Here is a 27,607-nt window from a genome sequence, read left to right on the forward strand (position 1 = left end):
TTTCTGCACACTTAACGAATGCTTTCATCATAACTAACAGTGCAAACATATATAAATAAGAGATTAGTTGATTCTAACGGGAGTTTTGGCGAGAGTCCAGAACTCAGTCACTGATAAACTCGTGCTGTTTGATTGACAGCTACAGCTATTGTAAATGGAGCGTTCTTTGATCACTTTCTATGTATAATTCAATCCGTTTAAATAACATATTATTTACACCATACTAAGAGAAACAGTGTGAAGTTGGTCACTGGTTTGATTTACTGACAGGACAAAGAACATCTGACTACATGAATCATTACATCAGAAATCACTGGTCACGGGTCAGGCATTAGTGAACAGGATACTTACATGTTGTGGCAATACTGTCGAGTCCAGTTTGCGGATTGATTTAACAAAGAATCCAATGAAATGTACCGAATAGGAATAAGTAATGTTCAACTGAGACATTCACATTGTTGAAAATTAATATCCACATTCCTAGCATTAGGATCCTTTGGAAGGTAATGCTATTTTTAGTACAGTGAGTGACCCTTTGCTCTTCTCTCTTCCTCATCTCACTAATGCCAGTTTCTTCTGCAGAGGCGGTCTTTCACTACCTTATTACGTCATAAAGAGGCACATTCCAGGACGAGTCGTTCGCTGGGCCTGGTAACAATAAAAGCTGATTTTGGATTAACAAGGACGTTTTCAGTTCTGAAACTTTCAGGATATTCTTATAATATGATGACCTCTTATATGTCAAAACCTCAAGGAAAATTTGATTTCTCAGTTCATGACCCCTTTAATACAAGAGTGTGAAATCACATCAAGCTGCTTCTGCACAGACCAACACCTAATCAACACTCTCTCCATTACCACACACACCACTCATCTACTGCCAAATCCTGATATCAGACACTCTGGATAAACAGACAGACCTCCATTTGACCCAAGATCAAATGGTCACATAGCCTTTAAGATGCGTTCTTGCTCCCGAACCCCCCTTGCTGTACTGAAAAAACTGTCACTCTCAAGAACACTGCCCAGTATTTCACAGATTTATCCATATAAACAGATGATGCCTCCATTGTGCGCTATTTTCACACCCTCTCTCCCTCCATATGGCATGCTGTCAGAAAATGAGTTAAGTTACAGCTGTGACAAATATCTCAAGATGTTTTCATAACCTCAGCTCCACACTCATAGTTTAGAATATGCGCAGTCCCGCACACTAAGTGGCGTGATTACAGGGTAGATGGCTTAGAGATGTTTGTTTACTGGCTGTGGTTGGGCCGCCCTTTGCCCCCCTCACAGTCCTGACCTCACGCCTGCCTGTACCAGACGAAATGTCGGCACTCTGGCATTCGTCTTGGTTACTATGGTGATGCAGGCAAGGCAGTATGTGGGTTGTGTGAATGTACACCAGTCCCTATCATTTTATTCAGCTTCAGCAAAAGATGGATGAGACCCAGTGCTTTCATAATATCCTCCAGCACATGTGAACTCATCTGTAATCACCAAAATACAGTATGTTCATGTGGAGGACTGTTTGTAATTGCTCTAAATGTTTAAAAGTACATTCAAGATTGTTTGTTTTTTGACTGGTGCAATAATTGTGAATAGTTACCATTATTGATTCATAGTTGTTTGTCCAGATGAGTAATCGCCCTTGTGGAGAGGTTCTTCTCCACCTTGGTCTGAAATAGGAGGACAGATGAGTTTTCCAAGTGCATGAATTGAGTAACATGCTTTTAATTACAAAGATGACTAATATCAAAACGTTAAAACGTTTAGAAACTCGTGAAAATGTGCTGAATAGACAGCCTGCACCCCAACATTAATTGACTGCATGAAGACATGAATAATGCAAGAACCTACCTGCCAATCTTCTGCTTCAAGATAAATGTCAGAATTTCACTATGTGGTTGGCATTACTGGAGCTTGTGTTGTCTGACGAGAGAGTGGGTGCAAACGAATACACAGTCTCTACTACACAGCACACACTCTCACTCAACCTCAATCTCGAGGCTGACAGAAATCCTCCATATTATGAATAACAGTGAAATGATGGGACAGTAAAGGATCATTGAGGAAACTTATCAGAACGCTGGAAGCAGACATTGCCTGAGAAAGCTGTCCTGGCCCAGGATAGGAATGGGTCAACTAACTGACTTCAAATGACCAAACTGACAAAGTTCGATTGATTTATCTAGATTTTACACACACACACACACACGCGCATGCACACAAACACGCACACATTGGGCCCTATCTTGCACCCAGCGCAATTGACTTTGTACACTGACGCATGTATCATTCCTATTTTGCACCCGCGCAAAGCGCGCTTTTCCCTCCACAGAAGCACGTCGCTAAACTAGGGAATGAACTTGCGCTCATTGGGCGGTTCAGCGCAGAAAAGGAGGCGTGTTCCGGCGCAAACGTTCCTTCATGCTATTTTGCAGGTTTAGAAAACAATTGCGCCACTAACCAGGAAAAAATAGTTTAAAGTCAGTGGCGCGTTGCGCATGTTATTCATATGCTATTTTAAGGGCGCATGCTTGGCCATAATCAATGAAGCGTGTGCACAACGCGCATACACTTTGATTCTCTCATCTACACAGAAGCAGCAGTTTTCATTTTTGCAAATCATACATTATTATGATAGATAGATAGATAGATAGATAGATAGATAGATAGATAGATAGATAGATAGATAGACAATTTATTATAAAAGCATACATCTAGCTTACACATTTACCCAAATTATCATACTCCTTTTTAACCGAAGTTAATTTGGGTGGGTTTCTCCATCCCCAACGTCCCTGACGAGAGCGTTGCTCTCCTTGGCTGTGAACCGCTCCTGGCGCGCGTCTGGCAAATCCGCCGTTATAATAGGAATCCGCTTTAGAACAAAGCGCGCCTGCTCTTAAAGGGAATGTGAGATGACGCTCTGATTGGTTTATTTCACGTTACGCCCAAACCACACCTATGAATAATGAAGCTACTTCAGACCAACCCATTTTAGATTTGCGCCTGGCGCAAGAGTCATTTATCCCGCTGGGAAAATAGCAACAGCGCCAAGACCCGCCCACAAAGTTACTTGCGCTTTGAGCTTTGACACTTGCGTTTCAGATCGTTAAAATAGGGCCCATAGGGTTTCCGTGTTTTATGAGGACTTTCCTTAAGCAATGATTTTTATACTGTACAAACTGTATATTCTATGCCCTAAACCTACCCATCACAGAAAACTTTCTGCATTTTTACATTTTCAAAAAGCATCAATTAGTATGATTTATAAACTCAAAGGGGACCCAAAATGTCCTCGCAGGGGCAAGGATTTCGGATATTGCCATCTTTGTGGGGACCTTTTGTCCCCATAATGTAGGGATTACCAGGACCACACACACACACACACAATCATTCAAAAGTTTGGAGTTGGTAAGGGTTTTTCATGTTTTTGAAAGAAGTCTCTTTTGCTCACCAAGGCTGTATGTAATATTGTGAAATATTTCTTCAATTTTCTACTTAATGTAATTTAAAATGTATGATGGCAAAGTAGTATTTTCAGCATCATTACTCCAGTCTTCAGGGTCACATGATCCTTCATAAATCATTCTAATATGCTGATTTGCTGCTCAAGAAATATTTCTTAATTTTATCAATATTGAAAACAGTGTATATTTTTTTGTGTGTGAAAACTGTCTCCAGGATACATTTTTCAGGATTCTTTTATAAGGAGAAAATTCAAAAGAACAACATTTATTGACTAATTGGTATGTATTAGTGTTGGGCGATATGCTCCATTTTCATATCGTCCTATCGTCAGCCTGTGAGATCGGCGATACACGATATTATCGTGAGGGGGGCGGGGCTTACTTATTTGATTATTAACTTGCTTATTTACTCGTTAATTTGCTTGTTTTATTAGTTCGTTTTATATATGAGAATTGTTTTCTATTTTGCTAGCAAAGGTGGAGTGTTTATTAATAGGCTAAATCAGGTTATTTCCCGGTATAGTGAGGTAAAAAAGATCCTATAATCATTCTTGTATCTGACTCAGAGTATTTCAACATGTCAGCGGGAAATTTACGGACACACATTATCCTCTCATGCCGTTACAGATGCAGCATTTTGACTGTACTTCTGCACGAGATGGGAACACGTTTTAATAATTTCTTAGGTCAAGAAAGAGTCGGAGTTTGTGATACATGTCCTCCTACCAGTGCTCTCTCTGTCTGTATGCACTTCACATATCGCACTTCAATAAGCCCAAAGAACGGCTTATGTGTTTTGTTAATGTGTTTTAAATGCCGGGAGAAATCAAAGGCAAAAATCTAAAAGTCGATCGGTTTATACTTAAACTTATGACTTGACTCCGATAAAGGAAAACGGGTTAATGTGTTTACATGACATGCATTGTCAGTTTATTCAGCATAATCAAGTTAATAACGTGCATGTAAATGCGCTAATTCCCTGAAAGTGAAAGCAGAAACGGACTGAGCTTTCGCTGCATTAACGGCGCGTTCTCTCAGAGACGACGATGGATATAACGGTATAGCAACTATCTTAATTTACTGGCTTAATATTTCTCTTGTGGACTTACATTATAGACAGTAAAACAATTAGAAGAATATTACTTGTTAAACAAGTGTTTAAAGTTGCTTTTGATTTTCACAGATGGCAGAGTTGTGCTTGCGTTCGTGAACTAAAGACTGTTATTAGGCCTATATAATTTTAGTGATATTATTATTATCATTAATATTTTGTAATTGTATTGTTTTTAGTGTTATTAGTATCATTAAATGTTTTGTTAATGTGCTATGGAAACAAAATACTGACGAACAACGATGCCGTCTTCATCTTGGCTCTGTATAAGAATGATGCGTCTGTTAAAACAAGTACTCTTTACAATTTGTGAATGGATCTCATACGCGCGTCGGTGATGTCGCAAGTGTGGTTATGTGGTGATGTCGTTATGAATTTAGGCAAGGCAAATTAATTGTAGTTCCTAATTAATTTAATAACAATACTAGCTTCATAATAATAATAATAATAATAATAATAATTTAATACATTAATGGGAAAACGAGCTAATTATCGTATTGATATCGTCAAAGGCATCTGCCAGCAGCGATATCTCTGACTATCGTCGATACACGATACTATCGTCTATCGGCACAACCCTAGTATGTATTACTGATGTATTACTGATTTATTGGATATTTCAAGTTAAAAATAATCCAATCTTTTACCTTAAAAATTGCGTAAAGATGTTGCTGTCCCACTGCATCTGTCTATCTGTTTTTAAATGTGTATTATGTAAACACCCCTTAAGAAACACATCAGGTGAGCCTCAAACCCCCTAATTATGCAAGACTTTCCTAAGACCCTTTAGTTGACTAGTCATTTAAGCAACCCACCAACTAGTCAATTTAGAAAATGTGAATTTGTGCACATACCTAGTCCAGGAGCAGTGTTTTCAGCTCGCTCATCCTCACTGCATACCTGTTGCCATCTAATCTGTCCTGTGTAATGCTGTTTCCAGGAAGCTTTGGGCTGGACCCGCTCACAGCAGGCAGGAGATAGACAAACAAGACAGCAGACAAGAGACTCTTGCATGAAGTCTGACAAAAGCATGTAATCTGATCATAACGTTTGGTGTGATGCAGCCGTGACATATCCTGATGATATAGGGAAGCAGCGGGATCTAAACACACACACGCACACATAGAGCTACTGCACATCCCGAACACAAGCACACTCACTCACGGCGGTTCTCTGCTCCCGCTCAGTGACTTTAATGATGTATGCCTCAGCGTCTGTAATTAAAACATATGTGCCAGAGTGCTCATTAAATTAAAGCTCTGTTCTCCACAACAGTAACGTTGTGTTTGCCGTGTGTCATCCTGGTCGAAGGCAGAAGGATGGAGGCTATGTTTAACAGTTTCTCTGAGTGACAGCACAGCAAGGTTCTGTAGGTGTTAATATTTCATTCCAGCTGTAACCGTTAGTCCTGGAGAGTGTTAATTTGCATAGGTCTTTGAACATTCATCTTCATTTACTCCCTGTATTAATTTCCATTTTAAAAGCTTTTCCTGCAGTTGCGTCCTCTCCATTGTGAATCCATTGTAATTGTCCAATATTGGATCTGCCTTTCAATTTTGTGGATTTTTTTTTTTTTATGAAAGCAGACTGTGCTGATCTTATTGAGTATACAGTAGCTCTGTGAAGTAATCCATCGCTTACAGTGGTGGAGAGCTTTCATCTGGCATAAGTGGATAATGAGTGTGTGGCATTACTGCATTCTAAACAGTATTATAAGGTATTTTAATGATTTAGTATGCTGTAATTCTGAAGTCTCTCTGTTTTTGTAATGTGTATGGGTGCTTCTGTGCTCTCTGATGCCCCCATTGACTCTTTGTGTTTGCTGCTATGGAGCCACATGCAGCCTGAGCTACACAGCCAGCCAATCACACACCAGTGATGTTGGGAAATCCCCAATCAATGAAGAGTATAGTGAGTGATGAGAGGTTTGAAGCTGCTCTTGTGCTGCTGCTTCTCCTTTTTCTATAGTTTCTCCTCGTCTGTTTTTTTGTCTTTAGTTATATCTACACTACCATTCAAAAGTTTGGGGTCAGTATGATTTGAAAGAAATTATTACTTGTATTCAGCATGGATGCATAAAACTAATCGGAGGTAACAGTAAAGACATTTGTGATGCTGCAAAATATTCTGTTTCAAATGATTGTTATTCTTTTACATTTTTTATTAATCAAAGAATCCAGAAAAAAAAATGTATGACGGTTTCCACAAAAATATTAAGCAGCACAACTGTTTTCAACATTAATAATAATAATAGGAAATATTTCACTATAGCACTATAGCACTAAATCAGCATATTAGAATGATTTCTGAAGGATCATGTGACACTGAAAATTCAGCTTTGCCATCACAGGAATAAATCGTTTTAAAATAAATAAAAATAGAAAAGTGTTAATTAAATTGTAAAAGTATTATTGTATTTTTGATCAAATAAATGCAGCCTTGATGAGCATGAGACTTCTTTCAAAAGCTTCTTTTTTTTTTCTTTTTTTTTTGAATGTAGTAACCCCAAACCTTTGAATGTTTTTTTTTTTTTTATTTATATTTGGGGCAATTTAATATACTTTATCTTGATATTTATCATTTGCTCTGAAATTTGCCTCACCCATTTGCAGTCAAGCAGATAAAAAAAAAAGTATTATATTTTCCACACTATTTGTTTACTGAAGAAAGTATATTTAATAATTCACATTTATACAAACATAGCAATAGATATTTATAACCAACTTTATTTACCTTAATAAATCTTTATGAAAATGCCACACTGAGATTTCCATGACCATTTTGACTGATACTGCAAACTAATCATTTAATGGTGTGACGTGGTTTTGAATCGATTAATTAAAACAGAATATTTGGACCGATTCATGAAAGTTAATCAAACTATGGCCCAGTCGCATATCAATCAATAGTTGACAAACACAACATGGGTGCACACACAGTAATAATTACATCTCAAGCAAAAATGCATGGAAAATAGAACGTTGATTGTCCTTGGCATTGCATGTTGTGGCCTATTATAAGCTAAATCAACCATAACATGCCATGAAGTAATATTCTGCAATTCAGTGAAATGAATGGTGCGCATTTACTACAACAGTCAATCATCAGCACTGAATTAAGTCAGATTGAAGAAGATGCACAATGACATTTCTTTGTGTGAACTTTTCAGTGATTTTCTTCTGGAGATTAATTTGGCAGTCCATGAATTCATTCTTTTTTTATCACTTGAAAGCATAGCGATGGTGTGTAACCTCTGTTACACAGAGAAAATTGTAAAAATGTTCAAAGGGTCCCTCATATTGAGCACTCTAACCAGGTTTAAATGCACACGAATAATATAATATGAATCTGAATTTATGTTTGGTCAGTGACCACCCAGAACACCGTAGCATCCGCATAGCAACACGTTAAAAACATTGTGTGTGTTTTTGCAATCTGTGTGTTCGTGATAAGAAGACCAAAAATAATAGAAAGAGAATTCATGCATGAGTGAGTCTGTATGTCTGAGTGCAAATGTATTCATCCATCAGCTTGACAAAGTGAGGGTGAGAGGAAATCAATTAAACATATTTTCTGTTCTCTGCACATTTTCTCTTTGCATTTATTATACAGAACCACATGATCCACTGCTAAGTTGTTTAATGATAATACCTGCTGTTTAATCAGTGAGCACATTAAATATTAAAATAACCTTGCAATTATAAATGATTTCATCACAACATATTACAAATGAACAGTTAATCAGATGACAGTCGATGCACATTGGCTGCCCTGTGAGCTGCTCTGCGGCCGCATTTGAAGTCGAAAATCAGTTTAGTGTTGGGTCATTTGGAACAGCAGAGACAGGCACATCAATATTAGAAGCCCACAGACTACAGAGAGAGCACAGACATGGTGTCCTTCTGTAGTGGCCATAAACTATTCTGCAAGGGGAGAATTCAGACCGTACAGGGCACTTTCTACCATTACAGTACATTTTGGTGTCCCATAACTTAAACAAAAAACCAAAAAAACATTTAGGGTGCAAATTCCATATGTTTTGTTTTAAGAACTAACACAAACTGTTTCATAGTAATCTATTATTATTTAGATATTAACAAACTACAAATACTATAGAAAATCTTCCCTTTAACCCTCTGGGGACCAAGGTGTTTTTGGGGCCCTTGAAATGTTCTGACATGCCTTGACATTTGTGCTTTTTTCAGTTATTTATGAACATGTTAATGGCAAAGGTGTAAATTCACTCTATATAGCACAAACAGGGCTACCATAATATGCAAGCAACGTGTATGTAGATGTTTGTATTTTTAAGAGAATAATGTTTATGCGTGGTTATTGGAAAAAATAAAAATGAAAGTTGCTGAAATAAGACCACAAAACACATATTAAATATGTGTCCACAAGACTTTTGACTAATGGATGTTGTTGCTACGAGTTCTGGCTTCAAAATTATGTGAAAATAGTCTTGCTTTATCGTTCACAAAAAAAAATACATTGATTTAAATGGTGTAAAACAGGTTTTGCTTGGAAAGCCAATATGCGAGGGGGGCGTGATGGAGGAGTGGTTTACACCTGAGAATACAATGTCCCACCCATTATGTGTAATGAGCCATTCATTCAGGTGTGACACTGACTGAGCCACAATGCAAGGACAAAAGATATATTTAGAAGAAGACCATTTAAGATTTCGCTTACATCTATCTTGTAAATATGTTTTGCTATTTTATTAAAAAGGTTACAATTACAACAATAATTACAATTTCAACAATATTTCAAGTGTACTCTTTCTTTGTAAAAAAAAAAAGATTATAGGCCTACATTTTATCATATGTATTCATTAGTTTGAATATAGCCAACATTGGAACATCTAAATCAGTAAAAACTGTACCCAAATCTAGTCAACAAAATGTTGTCTTTCATACTTCGCCTGACTGTAACGTTGTTTTTATGAAATATTAGGGCATATAAATGTTAATTTGCAGTTTAATACGTTGCTTATACAAATACATTTTATTTCAACATATTTCAGTCGATTTTTACTCATCTCAGTAGGCTATAGCAAAGCACTTTATTCTTTCACACACAGACGCGCGATTCATATTTAGGCTAAACAGTCTTTACAAATATGTACGCTTCATTCATCTCACAGAAATATTATAGAAACGCGATTCATCTTTTTGCGGTTTACATAGGCCTACACTAACGTTATTCCATAACGTTATTCCACATTAACACTTGAGAAAAGATAACAGCCTACCTCACTCCTCAGCGGGATCTATTGCTCCTCATATCAGCACTGTTCTGAGGAAACTTTTCTCCATAAGGTAGGCTATATTATGCCTCACTCGCGGCGCTTTGTTTACAGCTGATGTGGGCGTTTCACAGGTCTGAAATGGTTCTCAGAATTTGTGTTTGAATAGCACGTGCTCTCCGGGGAGTGGTCACATTACTTTTGAATGAGCTCGTAATGAGCTCGACTGGAATCGTTCTCTTTTAATACAGATTTCACAAGCTGAGAATATTTGTTTTTTATATAAATTACTTCATTTAAAAGATGCGATCTCAAGCTTTATGCCCGTGCGTTTGTTTGCCTGTTTGACTGAATTTTCGTGGAGTTATAGATCATTTTCGAACGCGTTTCAAATTGGAGTTTACTGACAGAGAGAGTGCAGAAATCGCATCATGTTAATTTTTCTTTATTTGGCAAAAAGCAAAACACTTTATTTTTATTGTGAGTATACAGAAAAAAAATAGAAACTGAACAGGATCGATTGATGTATTACACGAAAATGAAAGATCAAAATTAACAGAGCATTTAGTGTTTATTTTACATTGCTAAAAAAAAAAAACGAGCAAAATGCGCGGGCGCGTTTTTGGTCCCCAGAGGGTTAAATTGCAGTGAATTGTGAGATGAAACGACTTTCCTTTTTTTCATGGATGTCTATTTAGGCATTGTTCTGGCAACTCGCATTCAGTCTGGTGCCATTCTGGTATATAACGCCCACCGTCCAATCAAAAGCTGATTTAATATAATCAACCTCTGCCCTGCTTGTATCACTTTGAAATATGTCATATTACAGAAGTAATCCGCAATTCACATCGACGCTACAATAAATAGAAAAAGGAAAACCGTAGTCCTGTGGTAGTCCTGTCAATTAAAGTTAGTGCCATCAGCAGTGTGACATCTTGAGCCAGAGCTGATCCTGACCTCCCTGGGGCCCCAAGCAAAATTCTGTTAAGGGGCCCTCCTACACTGACCCATGAGCCATGAAAACCATTTGCCATTGCCACACAGTCACACCTGGCACCCCAGTGCTCCCACTACAATCCTCCCTCCTTTAACTAGTACTAATGAAAATGTAATTCCTGATATCAGAAATAGACATTGTTACTACAAAACGTACATTCTGAATATCAAGAATTCACATTTTAAATAGTACAATTATTGATATCAAAAATGCATCCTGTGAATGAATAAAAGCTAAAATGGCTTGCCATAGCATGTCACTGTGTTTTAAATTATAAAAGCAATACTTGATACTTGATGGTTATTATTTACTGAGGGATGTGCAACCATATTGACCAGTATGTCCAGGTAATCAACATTTTAAATGTAATTTAGCCTATAAATCAATAGTCAGTGTCAATATATTGCTTTCCATCTTGCTTTATTGCAGAGTTGTGACTAAACTGACTTGGAGACTAGATAATCAGATAATCTTGTTTTAAAAGTATGTGCGCCTAAATGAGAAGTTCCATCATGCCCATATTGTACTGGTCCCCACAGATGTTGTGCTGGAAAGTGCGCGTTTCATTTCATGCACGTGCATATGAACGTTACGCGCGACGCGGTTATCTTTTCCAAGCTGCAGTTTATAAACAAACACTGTTCCCCTTTGTCGTTTATCAAACGTAATAAATAGTTGTATTTCACAGAACACTCTCTCTCATTTCTATATATAGAGTATATCTCTATATCTCTGGAAGTGGCCGGCATGCAAGCAAGACACAGAAAGACCAAAAGATGCACTGCCCAGCTAGGTTAGACAGACTAGAGAGAGATGCACATCAACTTTACTGTTCTTTGCTGACATCAAACTTGGAGAGGAGAGAACACAAGTCTGCCTGATTGCTGCTCCTGCAATTCACTCTCATGGTGTGTTTTTTCTCTCTCTTTTCGTGACCAGAAGGATAGTTCTGCTTATTTTTCTCATCGATGTTGTAAACTTTGATTGACGCACTTTGACACGAGGGGGAGGTGGGGCCTTGAGTAATTTATGGGGCCTTACGCAACTTGCGTAGTGTGCATATAGGGCTGATCGGCTCTGTCTTGAGCATCAATGATAATTCCTCAGATGGGTGGTTGAGCCAGAGGGAATGATGAGGTACAGGTGAAGAGACCTGGTTACCTGCCAGCTGTACAGTGTGGAGCAGGGAGGATCAGTCTCTGACTGGAATAGATTCTGTCAGCTTCCCCATTTACTTCTTTTCCATAAATGGAATTGGAGTTGGATGAGGGAGAGTGGGTAAAGTAATGAGATAGATCGAGAGAGGAATGATGAGGAAATGGGAGCTCCCATATACAGAGGCCAAAAGGAAAGACGAATCTTAGAGAAAAATGGAGAAGATGGCTGGAGAGGCGAAAATAAATGAGGTTAGTGGTTGAAAAAGATATTGGAAGACAGAGGGGAAGATCTAATGGAGGATGGATCAAAAGAGGAAAAAGAGGAAGGTAAAGAAAACATTGGGTGGAAGTAGAGAGCTGAGCGAATGACAGGAGATAGAGCACCTATACACATATGAAGACCAAGTAGAAACTCTATCTGTTTCTAGCACACACACAAACATCTCTTCATGCTTCTCTGACGGGGGGGGGGGGGGAGCCCTTCGGGAGAAGGGAGGGAGGGGCAATGCGGGATTTCCCCTGCCAGAGGAAAAGATATTAGATACGAATCAGTGAGCTGGCAACAGCATGACTGCAGCTCCTGATATAATTACACTTGGAGATAGAATCAACTCGAACGCAAAGCGCTACAACACCTCAATATCTGCTCTCTTTTATTTTAGCTGTTAGGATGGTGGATTTGTCGTGAGGTTAGGGACAGTACTGAGGAACAGGCGGAGCTCACATTACTTATCAAATTAACACTTTGATGTACTTGAGTTACTGAATTTTTGGTTGATTGTTGAACTACATAATACATGGTTTCAACAGAATGTATATGAAAATCCTGAAACACCAAAACCGAAGGTTTCATTTAGCCAAAAAATGAAACGCAAAATAAAGTTTTGGTAATTCTAATTGGGTAATTGAAGTCTGTATTAGGGTTGGGCAACGATTAATCGCGATTAATCGCATCCATAATAAAAGTTTGTGTTTACATAATATATGTGTGTGTACTGTATATAGTTATTTAGTCTATATAAATACACACATACTGTATGTATGTGTATATTTAAGAAAAATTTGGTATTTATATATAAAATATTCATATATAATATAAATTATGTATAAATATATCTACAGTATATACATGCAAATTTTTCTTAAATATACACATACATATGTGTGTATTTATATATACAAAATAATTATACACAGTACACACACATATATTATGTAAACACAAACTTTTATTTCGGATGCGATTAATCGCGATTAATCGTTGCCCAACCCTAGTCTGTATGTTGTTCAGGGTGTTGTTCACAGGTGATAAACCAGTCCAAGGAAAGTTTAGCATCACTGAAGAACCGCTAACGGTTTCAGTCAATGATTTCAGCCCTCCAAAACTGTTTCAGCTGAAACCAAACATTCCTTTTATTTGTTTATTTTAGAAATTTCTATGAATTGCTAAATAAAGTGTTTTTCCCATGTGGTGACAGATAGATGGAATATTCCCTGTATTAAATAAAAAAGGTGGATAGTGAAGAGCTAAATGAGAGATTAATATCTCTCGTTCCATCACAGTGCACATTATCTCACTTATCTTTGTTTCTTTGTTTGCAAGTATATGTGCGTTGATTCGATAAAACTGCCTCCTGCCTCTGTTCTCCACAAGACATCAGCGGGTGTCCAAAAATATCTGCTGTGTTATATAGCTGTTCTCCAGCATTTTTTAAATGATGCCTCTGCTTACTGCAATTTTCATCACTGTTGGTGATAAAATGGTATGGACAATTAAGAAAATGTGTTTGCCGTTTCTGCACAGTGCGTCTCTCATCTACCACACTCCATCTGGAAACTGTGTTACAGTGTGTAGGGATGCCTCTGAGATATAACAGCTCTTCTCCTCTGTGTGCGTGGAGGTTCAAGTACATTTGTATTGTGCATAATATCGTGGCACTTCCTGTCTAAGCCTGTGGTGTCAATTCTTGCCGTGTCCATTTCTTGAAAGGATACATTAGCACATTCTTATACCCACGACACACACGTTTGGGCCTAGTCTACCACATTTACAAAATGTAAATGCAAAATAGAGGCTCTGTCTTGCTTATTAAATCAATACTGTAATGCATTGTGCCTCTATATCGATGATGAATGGCCCTAGTCTCAAAGTTCTGAAAAAAAAACATAGGAGAAAATGTATTTATCTTAAAGTGGCCCTATTATGCTATTTTAAAGGTTCCTAATTTTGTTTTGGAGGTCTCCTACAACAGGTTTACATGCATCAAAGGTCATTTTCTTATAATGTACATTGCACATCACCACATTTTTCCCAGTCTTTCGCCTAGTCTGATATATATATATATATATATATATATATATATATATATATATATATATATATATATATATATATAAAAAATATATACACATCAATAATTAATCATACTTACAGGTTGTGATTCTGAGAAGCAAGTTGGTCCAAATAAAGTGGGTACTGTCCCATATTCACATCCTCATCCTTTGGAAGTGTTTACAAAGAGAATTTGCTTTTGCAGAGCAGAAAACAGCGTCTTCTCGACATGCCCTCAAACACCGTAGCTGGTTCGTGTTAAAGTAGACTTTGTTCACAGGCAGACAATGAAAACCATAGGTAGACTTTATGCAAATGTATTACATTGTTACGATTGTAAGTTACGGAAGTAAGAATGGAATTACTGATGACCGTTTCGGCAGTTCAGAATCGATTCTTTGCTTTAGGAGACTCATTTATAACTTATTTGTCATGCACTTTGATGTTTAAAACGTTGCAGACCTTTTTACCTTCACAAACAGCTATATTACACACTGCATGAAAGGTAATATTCAAAAAAGCATAATAGGGCCACCTTAAAGTGCAGAGGAGGAAGATGAATTTCTATGAAATTGAATCTCAGCATTAACGGATGAAAATGATTAATGATTCTCTGAGTCAGTGTCAGAGAACCAGCTCTCTAAAGCAGCGGTCTCCAATTAGTGTACCACAGTCCAGATTTGAGCTTAAGATTTCACTCGGATCACAAATAATTTTTCATATATTAACATAATTATAAACAGTGTATTTTTTTTTCCACATGGAGAAACGGATCTGAAGTGGCATAAAAAGATACGGTTTATTTTAATGATCTTTTGCTGGGAAGGACATTTAGAGAGGCATTTAAAAGCATCATGTTATTGTGCTTTATGGATTCAGTGGTTAGCATGTGGCACTCACAATCATCCCTGTTTCCTGACCTCATACTCTCAACACTCCACTCTTTTGTTGTTGTTTATGTTAATATGATGAATAATTCCTGATAAGGTAGGGTGCAATCCAGTCATTATTGAGAGCCGATCTACATAATGCTGTTGTGCTCCATTTGGTTGTAATTATTATGACCTTCAGCTGAGACATTAACTGTTATTAACAGAATAGCTTTATAGCAGTAATCTATTTAAAGCGAAGCGATACAGGATGTCTGAGAGGGAGCATTTCTTCTGACTGGAAGCATAGATGAGAAGTGTTAAGATGAGATTCTGCCTTCCTTTAAGTTCTCACCCTGAGTGAACCCAACAGTGTCTTTGCCTCAGTACTCTTAACTAACCGAAGTAGCATCTAACCTTCTTTTGGTGATGTTTATCACAGGCGAAGTATCGATCACAGATCCGTCCCTGTGTGCCTGCTCGTAGGATCTCACTCGTAATCACAGATCAAACTTTCTGACCAGGTTGACGTCAGAGTGGTCCTTTCAATGTCCACACTTCCCAAACACTTTCTGCTTCCTGGGTGTTTACGGGATGTAGCTCAGTCAGTGCCGGGCCGACAGCCTGTCCCAGAGGAAGTGGGATGTCACAACTGGTCTGTGACATCAGGAATGTTCCTGTCAGTGTGTGTGGGAGCTCAGTGTCTCTGTGAGTCACCCGGAGCAGAAGGACGTCTCGAGTCTGTACGTCGAACATTGGAGTGCTCCTGTTGGCCTCAGGCCAGCTGGGAAACAGAGTGTCCTGTGATGATGTGAGGGTTGAGTATCGACACATGATGAAGGGACATTCTCAGCATTGCTGCTACAAAAGCTGTCTATATACGTTTATTACTAATTCCATTTAAGGCAGTCAGTTCGCTCTCTGGCCGTCTTGCTAACATAAGTATAATAGGTGCATATACACTATTGTTAAAGAATTGGAGGTTCTAAAGAAATTAATACTCAAAAGTGACACTACTTCTTTCAAAAGCATTTAAAAAACTTCCTGACTCTTTTTTTTTTTTTTTTAAATCTAAAGTTGAAATGTCCAAACTGTTTATCAAGTTTTTCCCCTCAACATATTATAAACTAACAATTGTATCATGAATTTAGCAAATCATGCTTAAAAACAATCACAGCCAAACAGAATATATGTTATGTTTAATACTTATGCTGCATTATATTTTCGACCAATGAGATTTCACTCTAGGTGGTGCTACCCACTTAAAAAAAAAAGAACTGATATTGTATGCTAGAAAAATAGCAACTGATAAAATTCTTAATTGACAAACTCAGATTAGGTGGAAGAGATGTCTGATTAGTTTATGCATGTTTGTCAGATATTGAAATTGTAGCCACAATATTCATGTGCAAACACACTTATGTAATTCATGTAGGAAGCAGGATGAAATAACACAATTTGCTGTTACTTAATCTGCTGTCTCCTGTATAAATCTCGAAGTTGCTGTAAATTTTCCTTTTTAAGTGCATCAAGCTCTCAGAGCTGAAGGAACACTTTACCCTAGTGATATTTACAGAGCAACGCAGATTATTTAGCCTACCTTTTTTTCTTTCTTTCCTTAGCTCTGATGAAAAACATAATTTGATTTACAGCTCTCTCTGTAATATTTTTCACATCATTTGCCACACTCAAACAGTAAAGATTACAGCCATAAGACCCTGAGGTGCTGTAATCCATTTTAACTGAGCCATTCAGTTACTGCAACAGCAGCCCAAAGGCTCGTGTGGATATTAATCTAACCTCTTCTAATGACTTTCTGTTTGAATTTACTTCACTCTTGCATTTAAGGAGATGGATATTGTATGAATATTTGGATTTGAAAAATTTGAAAAACAAGAATAATAAATCCAATGTGTATATTATTACCAATATGGGTCTAAAATAATTTTATGTCAAATATTATACAAGTACTTCTTCATAATGTTTAAGAAATATGCTGCATTTTAGCTTTGCATGGCTAAGTTTTGCATGGTTCACCAGCATTAACCAGCTGAGATAGCTGGAATATATATATATATAAGCAGGAAGTGTGGATCCATGAGCAGTGGGTGTGTTATTGTGGCTTTGCCTTGGCATTGATTTGTTTTGAATGCTCTATTGGGCTGGTGAATGAGTTAGACACCTCTTGAAAAGCAATTAGTTAGCCAGATAACATGCAGAATAACATAAATTGATGTTGATCCATTCACTGTCTCTCATCTTTTCACCCTCTTACACTATTTGCAATATCCTAACGAAGCACGTAGTCAATACAGGATCAAGCCTAGTGGGAGGTGAGCATTTATAATGACTCAATGAAGAGCACACGGTGTACTCGTACACATTCAATACGGCCCGATCCATAGACCGAGCTGAAGAGCGATCCATCCTCAAACTCCATTAGCATGTTTATGCAACACTACAACATAGATTGCTTTTGGAAGTGCTAATGGGAGAGAGCGTACAACAGACCAAGGAGGGAAGAGTGAGGATTATTAGGGAGAAAAAGAAAAGACCAGACCGGATAAAAGAGAAAAATACAGTTTATTGCACTGAGACCAAAAGTTTTTTTTAATCATGTGGTGGTGTTTTTTATTAACTTCAAGAGCGATTGCAAAATATTTAGTGTTATTTATTTACAGTGTTATTTTATTATCATTGAGAAAATAATATAGTTTGTATATATATATAAAAAAATTTTTTTTTTTTTTTTTAGTTCAAGTTTTAGTAATGTGTTTTATTATTATTATTATTATTATAAAATGTGTATGTTTTTTAATCATTTTTATTTTTATTTCAGTTTTATTTTTATTCATTTGAGTACATCACGTTAAACTAAATGAAAATTAGAAATGTCTCCTTGCTAACTTGCTGAAATAAAATGTTTTTTTTAATATATTGTATGTATATTTAATTTTATTTCAGTGGTTTTAGGTAACTAAATTGTTTTCCTCTTCATCTGCCTTTGGTTGGACAGACAGACAGACAGACAGACAGACAGATAGTCCCACCCCAAAACTGGTTATATTTATATATATTTTTTATACTTTGCAGGGACATCAGCCTATTAAATGGCTTAGCTATAGTTGTCTTTGTATACTAAGTATATAAATGATTTAACAATAACTTCCGCTGTAAGTTTTCAGAGTGAAGAGATCTTTAGATGCTGTGTTTTTCTATGAATGTGCATAATACCATATTACTACTTACAATTCACTGTCACATAAAGTATTTTTTTAATTTCTGGCCAATTCTCATCTTGCATCTTTTTTCTCCTGTCCCTTGCTGTCCAGGAACACTTCACACCAGAGTGCAAGTTTAAGGAGTCAGTGTTTGAGAACTACTACGTGACATACTCCTCCATGATCTATAGACAACAGCAGTCGGGCAGGGGCTGGTACCTGGGCCTGAACAAGGAAGGAGAGATCATGAAGGGCAACCATGTGAAAAAGAACAAGCCTGCTGCACACTTCCTCCCCAAGCCTTTGAAAGGTAAGTCACCACCTCTGCACATTTTAATATATTGCTATTGACTCATTTAAGTTGCTCTTTGTGAGCTAAACATGCTAAAAATGTCTTGAGTGTGAATGTTTTAAGTGCAGTGTCTATAAAATGATTCTTTAAAAAGCTTCTAGTAATCACGAATGACTGGAAAAGTGATTGGTCAATTTGTGGGAACCCTGATGATTCATCTACTGGGAAGGAAATAAAACAAAAGGCATCTTTTGTATATTTTATTGTCTTTTCTTTTATAAAAAAATATTGTATCTTTTGACATCGTCAAAATGAAATTTCATTATACGTGCCCCACTCTCCTTCTGAATTCTCTAAACTATGGGCTCCGGACCTGTGAGCACACAATCTGCGCCTTCATTGTCTCTCAACCGTTGTAAAGCGTGGCACCTTGTTCTCCCCATGCGCCTGTGGGAAACGCTGGTCGCTGGCTGAGGTGATGAGGTGTGGAAAGTGGAGTCTGTAAGGAGCGCTGCAGACGCCAGCACAATCAGACCGTTTCAAGCGTCGTCTATGCATAAAGGCTCTGGAATGATAAAGCAGCTTTTGACAGCAAACAGACCTGTACCCTTCCATCCAGGCCAAGGCAGCCATCTCAGACCAGGTCACAACAGAGCTTTGTTCGATTGTAAAAGTTCCTTGTGACTTTCATCTGCTGTCTGCATACTTCCGTCAACAAACACAAGAGAGAGTGTTCTCTAAGCAAAAATCCTAACTCCGTGGAAATGTGTTGTTGTAGAAAAAGTATGAAGGAGGTGTCACATGATAACTAATAAAAGCTTACATTTTAAAACATTAAGACATAAATATTACTTTTGTTTCTGGGTATCAAAGAAAACATTAAATGTTATTGCTTTTAGATGGACTTTTAATGCCTTGCTCATCATTTGGTAAAGATGCATAATTAGGATTTTTCTCTTAATGAAGATTAGACGAATCTCTAAACTAAGGCTTATTTATGTAAAGCAGTAACTTCTCAAATGGCTCATGCTACACAAATGAGTTTTTGAACATAATGGGCCCTATTTTAACGATCTAAGTGCATGGTCTAAAGCGCACGGCACAAGCACACTTAGGGCGTGTCCCTATTCTCTTAATGATTAATGGGTGTGTTTTGGGCGTAGCGTGCAATAAACCAATCAGAGTCTCATCTCCCATTCCCTTTACAAGCCAGTTGCGCTCAAGCACAAGCAGATCCGTTTCCTCGCTAGAGAAGCGTTCAGTTTTTCCGCTAGCAAATTCCACCATGTAAATAGCGAATCCGCCATGGCGCGAGTGACGACTATCTACGGGACAAAGTGTACGCGTGTTGTGGACCCGCCTATAGGCACATATTACTAATGCGATCTTTAAGTAACAAAAAAATTATTGCAGCATTGACTTTATACCAGGTTTTAGTTGGTCAATGGCGCAGTCTATTTCAATTGCCTCAAAATAGCAACGCCCCAACAGTGCGCCTGAACACACCTCGTTTTCAGACCAGCACGCCCATGGGCGCACAAATGGCTGCAAGTGCATTTGCTATTTAAACCACGTGGCGCAGGACATGAAAATGATAATTGCGTCGGGCTGAAACTAGCAAAAAACACTTGCCTGGCGCTGCATTGCGCCGGGTGTATGATAGGGCCCTATGTCTGATAATGTCACACAATTCAAGTACTTACAGAAATCACTAATGCTTTTCACTGCTTAAAGAATTAAAAGGTATTTTATTTGATTAGAAATTAAAAATGGAGGCTTAGCAGCTGAGAAACATTTTTGTTCTCAGGGAAAGCCTTAGCTCGTGAAAATGCATTTCCTTTTTCTTAAGAGGCTTGTAGTGTGTTGAGAGGATAATGGTGAGTGTTAGCAGGAGTAATGCATTGGCTTTGAAGGACATTCACTGTGAAGATGGTTTACTAAGGCTGATTTTAGAGGCCATCTCACAGCCATTTAGTGCGGTTTGTGCTTAAAGGGTGAAATAACAATATAAAGTACACTTTTCAGGATACATTCTCTGAGAAAAAAAATTCAGAGAAATTAAAAATTTAAAAATTAAAATTCTCCAATTAATGCTGTCTTGTTTTAAGGATATTTAGATATTTTTACTTAGTGTATTTTTATTTGTATATATAGATATAGATATTTGATACATTATAAATAGATATAGATATAGATTTATTTTATTTTATTTTTTGCAGTATATTACTAAGATGGTCACACATTCAGTAATCTGGATGCTTCACCTAAATTTGGCCGGATTATTATTTTTTTTAATTGTTCAAATGCAGGAAAATATTGATTACACTTTACAATATGGTTTTATACATTAACATTAGTTAATGGAGTTGTTCAAATTAAATAACAATGAACAATAGTTTTACAGCATTTATTAGCCTAAGTTAATGTTAAATTATGTTAAAGTTTGCAATCAGTTAGATTTTTTGAAAGAAGTTTATTATGCTCACCAAGGCTGCTTTTATTTGATCAAAAATACAGGAAATACAGTAATATTGTGAAATATAAATAGAATTTGGGCTGCTTAATATTTTTGTGGAAACTTATACTTTTTTCAGGATTCTTTGATCAATAGAAAGTTCAAAAGAACAGTATTTATTTAAAATATAAGTATTTTGTAACATTGTAAATGTTTTTGCTGTCACTTTTGATCAATTTGATGAATCCTTACTAAATAAAGTATTAATTAATTTCTTTAAAAAAAAAAACTTACTGACCCCTAATTTCTAACGGTAGTATTATGATAGTAATATAATGTATTATGAATGAACATAAACTTATTAGTATATTAAACAATTAACATTACCCTAGATAAATAAATGCTGTAAAAATTGTCATTGTTAACCTTATGCATTAACAAATATTCACAAATTGAACCTTTTTGCAAAGTGTTACCATAGTCTTTTGTAGAAAAGTGATGATTGTTTCAGTTGTGAGTTTAGTTGTTGCAGAGGAGAGTTATGTCATTTAAAGACAGAGAGGGACTTGGAGTTTTGCCCGCTGCCTTATAAAGATTCTCCAGCCGTATTCTTCCAGAGGACCAATTAAAGAACTGCCTCCTCGCTGTGAACATAGCTTCGGCTGAAAGTTCTCGGCTCACAAAGTAACTCAGTCCAGAGTGCACACACAAAATCAGCCTGTAAGATCATTACCATTGCCAAAGAACCAGACACCATATGGCTGATGTATATTCTTCCATAATCCCTGAGCTTGGGGCCTCATTTTTATGTTCAATTACTATAATTTTATGCATTTAAAAGTGTTTAACACTTCAACCATGTGTTGTCATATTGATGCAGTCACACTTTGAAGCACATTGTTGCAGAACTTTTGACCTTAATGATGAGATGTTATATGACAAAGGCCATATAGAGTGCACTAATAATGACCTGGCCGTGAGCCTCGAGACTCCTGCATCCCTCCAGGGAGAAGCTCCACACTTGGTTGCACAATCAATACGTCAACTATTGATTCTTAGAGCTTTCCACTTAAGTGCTGTATCGATTGCCTGTTGCAGGCAGAGTAAGCTTTGTGTGAGGTTAAAGGAAGTCTTTGTGATGCTGCCTGTACTGCACATCCATAGTTAAGATGATCTGACAGACACATTTTAGCACACTGGCTACCTAGTGGATTTTTGGAGTTACTGTATGATGTAAAAGTGCTGTCTGAAGTGCTTGGGTTAGACACGTGTGTCAGATAGCAGGAGTTGGGGCGATGTATTTTCTGTATAGACCGATATTAGCTCCCTAAAGAAAATCTTTCTGCTGAAAAGTTAGACATGGAGTGAAAAGGTGCTTCTCATATTATGGGTGACTCCCATAATCACTTCTCGCAACAGTTTTGACCTGTGTGTGTATAACTTTTCTAACAATTGAACAATTTTGACGTAATATTTTGCTACCTCAATTATTCGTAAAATAATAGCTATATAAATGCTATCGTTAAAAAATTTGGATTGGTAGGATTTTTTGTTGTTGTTTTTGAAAGTTTTGAAGTTTTGATGCTCTTTCTTTATTAATTATCTTACTGACCCCAAAGTTTTGAACAGTAGTTGTATAATTTTATATTGCTGTTGCCAAGTAAAATAGCATCATTCTACAGGCATTTTCTGAAAGTGACATTTTTCCCATATTGTTAATGCAGTATCTTGTGCTTCCTATATGATTTTGTTTCTATTGGTTATAGGAGTTTTTGTTTTTTAAAATGTTTTGATAAAAGGCTTATATAATTATCAGCCATTAAATGTTGACTTTTTTTTCTGTTTATTTTCATATTGCAAATATTCAGTCAACTAAACCTGATAGAAAATGTTAATCAGTGGCTTTCATGAAGTAAACAAGCACATTTTCACCCCATTATCATTGTCTCTGTGCACAGCATCTAACATAAAATGTGGGAAGCTTTTACTAACCAAATACTCTTTCTTTGTTTGTGTTTTTCAGTGGCCATGTACAGGGAACCCTCTCTGCACGACCTGACCGAGTTCTCACGTTCTGGCAGCGGGACACCCACTAAGAGCCGGAGTGCTTCCGCTGTGCTGAACGGGGGCAAAGCTGTGAGTCAGAACGAGTCAACGTAGCCCGGTTTACCCGGCCCGGCCCGCTACCTTACGCCTTCACCAAAACCTCTGAATGCTTGAGACTTCACACAGACTTCTCTCCAAAAAGCTCTCAGCGGTTCAGGACAACATGAAACACAACATAACCATGCTTCACTTTGCAAACTAGAGTAACATTTGATTGGACTTCTTTATAATTAGCTTGTTTTTTGTTATGTTTAGCTCGTTGTTGTTGGGTTTTTTTGTTCCTCCTTTACCACTCTCGTTAATGCCTTTTCCATGTGAAACAACAATTGTAGCGTTTCATACGATGGGACGTTTGGTTTTAGTCCCTCTCAGCAGTCAAGGTTCATTTACTAGCATTGCAGGTCCTGATGAAATAATACATTTGTTAAGAGTTCAGGGCAGTAAGTGAGGGTTTAGCTGCACGGGTGCGGTGGAAGGAAGCCAACCCTTGTCCTCCACGCTTCCTGAGTGTGAAGCGATAGAGAAGCGTCCATTCCCCGTGTGTGTGGGGAGGGGGCTTTGCGTTCATGTGCACTCGCTCAGAGGGCTTGCTCTCTAGCATTGGAATATAAAGCCTACGTTCTGCTCACATGAAGAGAGAAGCTGAGCCTCTCAGAAGCAAGAGGCCTTGGCTTGCTAATTGTTTGAATTAGCTGTGAGCTTGTCTTACTTTCTCTTCCTCTTGTTCTTCCCCCACATCAGTGTTTTTTGAGGTTTAAACAGCGACTGGAGATCCAGCGCACCAAAGACAGAACTGTGAGAGTTTCCCCTCGAGCTGCCAGACCACACCGGTACATATATATGTATATATACACGCATGACAGGAATGATGAATAGGTTTTTTCTGATGGGAGAGATTAGCGAGAGGTTTCAGTATTCGAGGAGATGGATTTGTGGTTAATGATGGCTGTTTGATGTCACCCCTTTTGTCTCTTTTGCGTCCCGTCATCTCTTTTCTAGGTTCCTTAAGTCTGTGTGCTTGTGTTTTTGCCTTTCCCGCCCATGTCGTCTCTTCTTTGGTCAATGCTGGTCACCGTTACTGGTCCCACCTGGACTCTGTTTTGTGTATAAGTAACTTATGGTGGTGACAATTTTCTATATAAATGAGCAAACAAAAAATTATACTGTGGAACTTAAGTTGGTTGCATTTTTTAGGATGTGTCTAATTTGTAAAAGTGAAAAAATTACAAAAAAAATCTTGTACAGGGCATGTACAAATCAGGTTGTGTACAATAAGGACCCTTTTTGTGGGCTGCAGCACAGTATATATTCTTTCCCTCGGGCAACATAACGTCATACATGCTAGAGGGGGTTCTTCTCTCTTCTGTTTCCTTCTGGGTTTCGTTCTTCTACCAGTATCTGTTGCATGGGAGACTGCAGAGAGGTCAGGAATAGAGCTGCATGATTTAAGCTATGTGTATTAACTCCTCCCTGGATCATATGTTCAAAACTACCAGGATAAAACTGGCAAACAACATGTACGTACTGACTGGCACTCTGCCACGTACCTTCAAGTTGTTTCTTATTTGTTGTGTACATACAATGCACTGAATAAAATGTTTATATTAAGATATACTTTTAAAATGCGTCTGTGCTTTATTTGTTCACTTCGATCGGCATGATTGTATTATAATTATTCACTTGGCATACTGGCCAGTGGATCCTATCTTTCTCTTTGCCAATTCAGTTTGTTTTAATGGCCTCTTACATCATTTTACTCTATTTACCCTTTTGGAATTGGGGTACTAAATAGTCATATTGTGCCAACATAATCAAATACTGATGCAACAGAGCAATTAGATTGATACCAGAGAACAAAAAACACTGGGAATCAAACTGTGCAGTTGTTGGACCGTTTTTTGTTGTTTCCAGCGTGAACAAAAGTAAAACAGCACTTAACAGAGCACTATGTTGTAAGGTGACAAATAGCGCTGCACTGGGGGACGGATGTTGTTTTTGAAGCTTTCCTGGCTGGTTCTGGCGTGTAGTTGAGCCAGTGATATAGCCAACTATTTCCACTTCCTCTGGACAAAGATGAATCGCCCCTGGAAAAAAGTGCTGTTTAATAGCCTGCAGAGTCAAGACTCCTGCATGGCTTCTACCTCGTGGAACAGTTTCATGTAATGAATTAGTGTGATGGACAGAGTAATATAGTGTGAACATTGGAGATCACTGTTGGAAAAAAGAGTTTATATTGGAAAATCATCTTGCATTATAGAACTATAGGTATAAAAAGCTCACCATATGGAAGATTTTTTAAATAAGTATCTCATGCTCACCAATGTTGCATTTATTTCATTTAAAAATACTGTAAGAATTGTAATATTCTTGATTTATTTTTTCTTTTTCTGTTTCTATACATTTAACAAAAAGCTGAATTTACAGTAGCCATTCTTCAGTGTCACATGATCCTTCAGAAATCATTCCTAAATGCTGATTTGCTGCTCAAGAAACATTTTTAGAAGCATTATTATCAATGTTGAAAACAGGTGTGCTGTTTAATATTTTTTGGAAACCTTAATACAGTTTTTTGATGATGATTAGAAAGTTCATAAGAACCGCATTTATTTATTACATTATAAATGTATTTACTGTTGTTTTTGTTTAATGTGTCCTTGTTGAATAAAAGTTAAAGAAAATTATTATTTATTTATTTTTTAATCTTACTGACCTCAAAACTTTTGAACGGTAGTGTAGATCGATGCTGCTCATTATTACCTTTACCGTCATCTAACGCTCACTTAAGGTTTATCTTGAAAAACGCTAGTAATTTTATAGCGCTGTAAATGTAATCTTTAGCAAATCTTAAATTGATATACATTTGTCATACTGTACATTATAATGTGATGCATACATTCACCCGTAACATTTAAAACAATCAATTTTTGTGTTTTATTTAGACAAAATGGTAGATTTTAATATCAGCCATAACTTTTTATATCAGTGAATCCCTGTAGAAATGTATGTTACTGATGAATGTAAATGTATTGAGTATGTAAGTGTGTGACAGAGGAAACAGGGACAATGCCTGAGACCGTGAGAATCTCTTGTGGTGCAGTATGTATATACAGCAGTCAAGTGCTCTGTAGAGCAGAAATGAACTAATGAGGACAGAGTCTGTTCCACAGCAGCAGGTCGACACATTTCATCTCTTGTGCCGCTGCTCAATGCACTCCCATTATTTCCTCTCTGAGGTCCTTTCTTCTTGTTGATTAACCAGAACACTCTAATTCATTAACACTGGCAATTTTCTGTAAGCCAACTGGACAAGCTCTTATCCTGAACAGACAGCAGCCCGCAGACCATGCAGCATAATGAAGACGAACCCTCAGGGACCCGAGTAGTTTCAGTATAGAGACTTCACACAAAAACTCACCTTATAGACAAACGTTGTGAACAAAAAGTGAGAGCAGCAAATGTGTCATATAATTCAGTCTGCATCAGAGCCTTTTGCTGAAAAGTGTCTTTCTTACACAGTTCTCAATAGACTTAGATTAGATTTACATATGATCTGATTCTTTTTTACATATGAAACCCTGCGTGAAACGATCTAGTATCGACAAACCATGTTTGTACAGAAAGCTAAGGCTTAGTTTAATATAGGACTTTTAATATATTGGTCTTTTCAATGTATATAGGCCTATGGGTATGTACGTTTTGTAACGCGTTGTTGGAGAGAAACGCGCACAACAAAGGAATGGAAAATCAAGATCATCTTTAATAATAGACATAACAAACACACATTCATCAACAATAATGGACAAATGAACTAGGGAAGCTCAGGGTTTAAATACAAGGAACAAACAAAGGGAACTAGATGAACAGAATCTAATAATCAGTGAATAACTAGAGCGTGAATGAGTAACCAAAACTAAACTTAACTTAAAACTAAACTTAAACAGAACATACAGTACATGTTACAGTTTTCAAGTTTTTCTAACTATAACATTTTTTATTTTAAGGGATTCTACATTATTTTGTTTAAATATATTAAAAATAAATATATTTGTTTTAAATGTTACAAGTGAATGTAGGCATCACAATACTATAATGTACAGTATGGTGTACAAAATGTATATTTATTTTGAGATTTGGTATCAAACTATGTGCTTTTAAAGATTAACTTTGAGTTAGCATTAAATTTACTTCCTGAGGGCAGTTTTTAAAAAACATTCAAGTAAACAGTACAGTAGATTTGTTGTTATACTTTCAACCAGCCAAATTATGTATTTATCTGAATATTGTATAATATATATCTATACGATACAGGTAATGAGGTACCCAACTGAACACAGATACTT

At 37.1% G+C, this 27,607-nt stretch overlaps 1 protein-coding gene across 10 annotated transcripts in view; it reads left to right on the forward strand.

Moving 5' to 3' along the window:
* Positions 1–24,881, forward strand: part of fgf13a (fibroblast growth factor 13a) — a 131,817-nt gene extending 106,936 nt beyond the window's left edge. For all 10 annotated transcript variants that reach the window (XM_084132257.1, XM_084132262.1, XM_084132259.1 and 7 more), the window contains 2 exons: positions 18,526–18,724; positions 23,185–24,881. In XM_084132257.1, the coding sequence (XP_083988383.1) occupies positions 18,526–18,724; positions 23,185–23,321 (336 nt within the window). In that variant the 3' untranslated portion in view covers positions 23,322–24,881. The remainder of the gene's footprint in view (positions 1–18,525; positions 18,725–23,184) is intronic.
* Positions 24,882–27,607: the final 2,726 nt, after the last annotated feature.

The sequence above is a fragment of the Abramis brama genome (assembly GCF_963993115.1).
Source record: "Abramis brama genome assembly, chromosome: 13".
NCBI lineage: Eukaryota > Metazoa > Chordata > Actinopteri > Cypriniformes > Leuciscidae > Abramis > Abramis brama.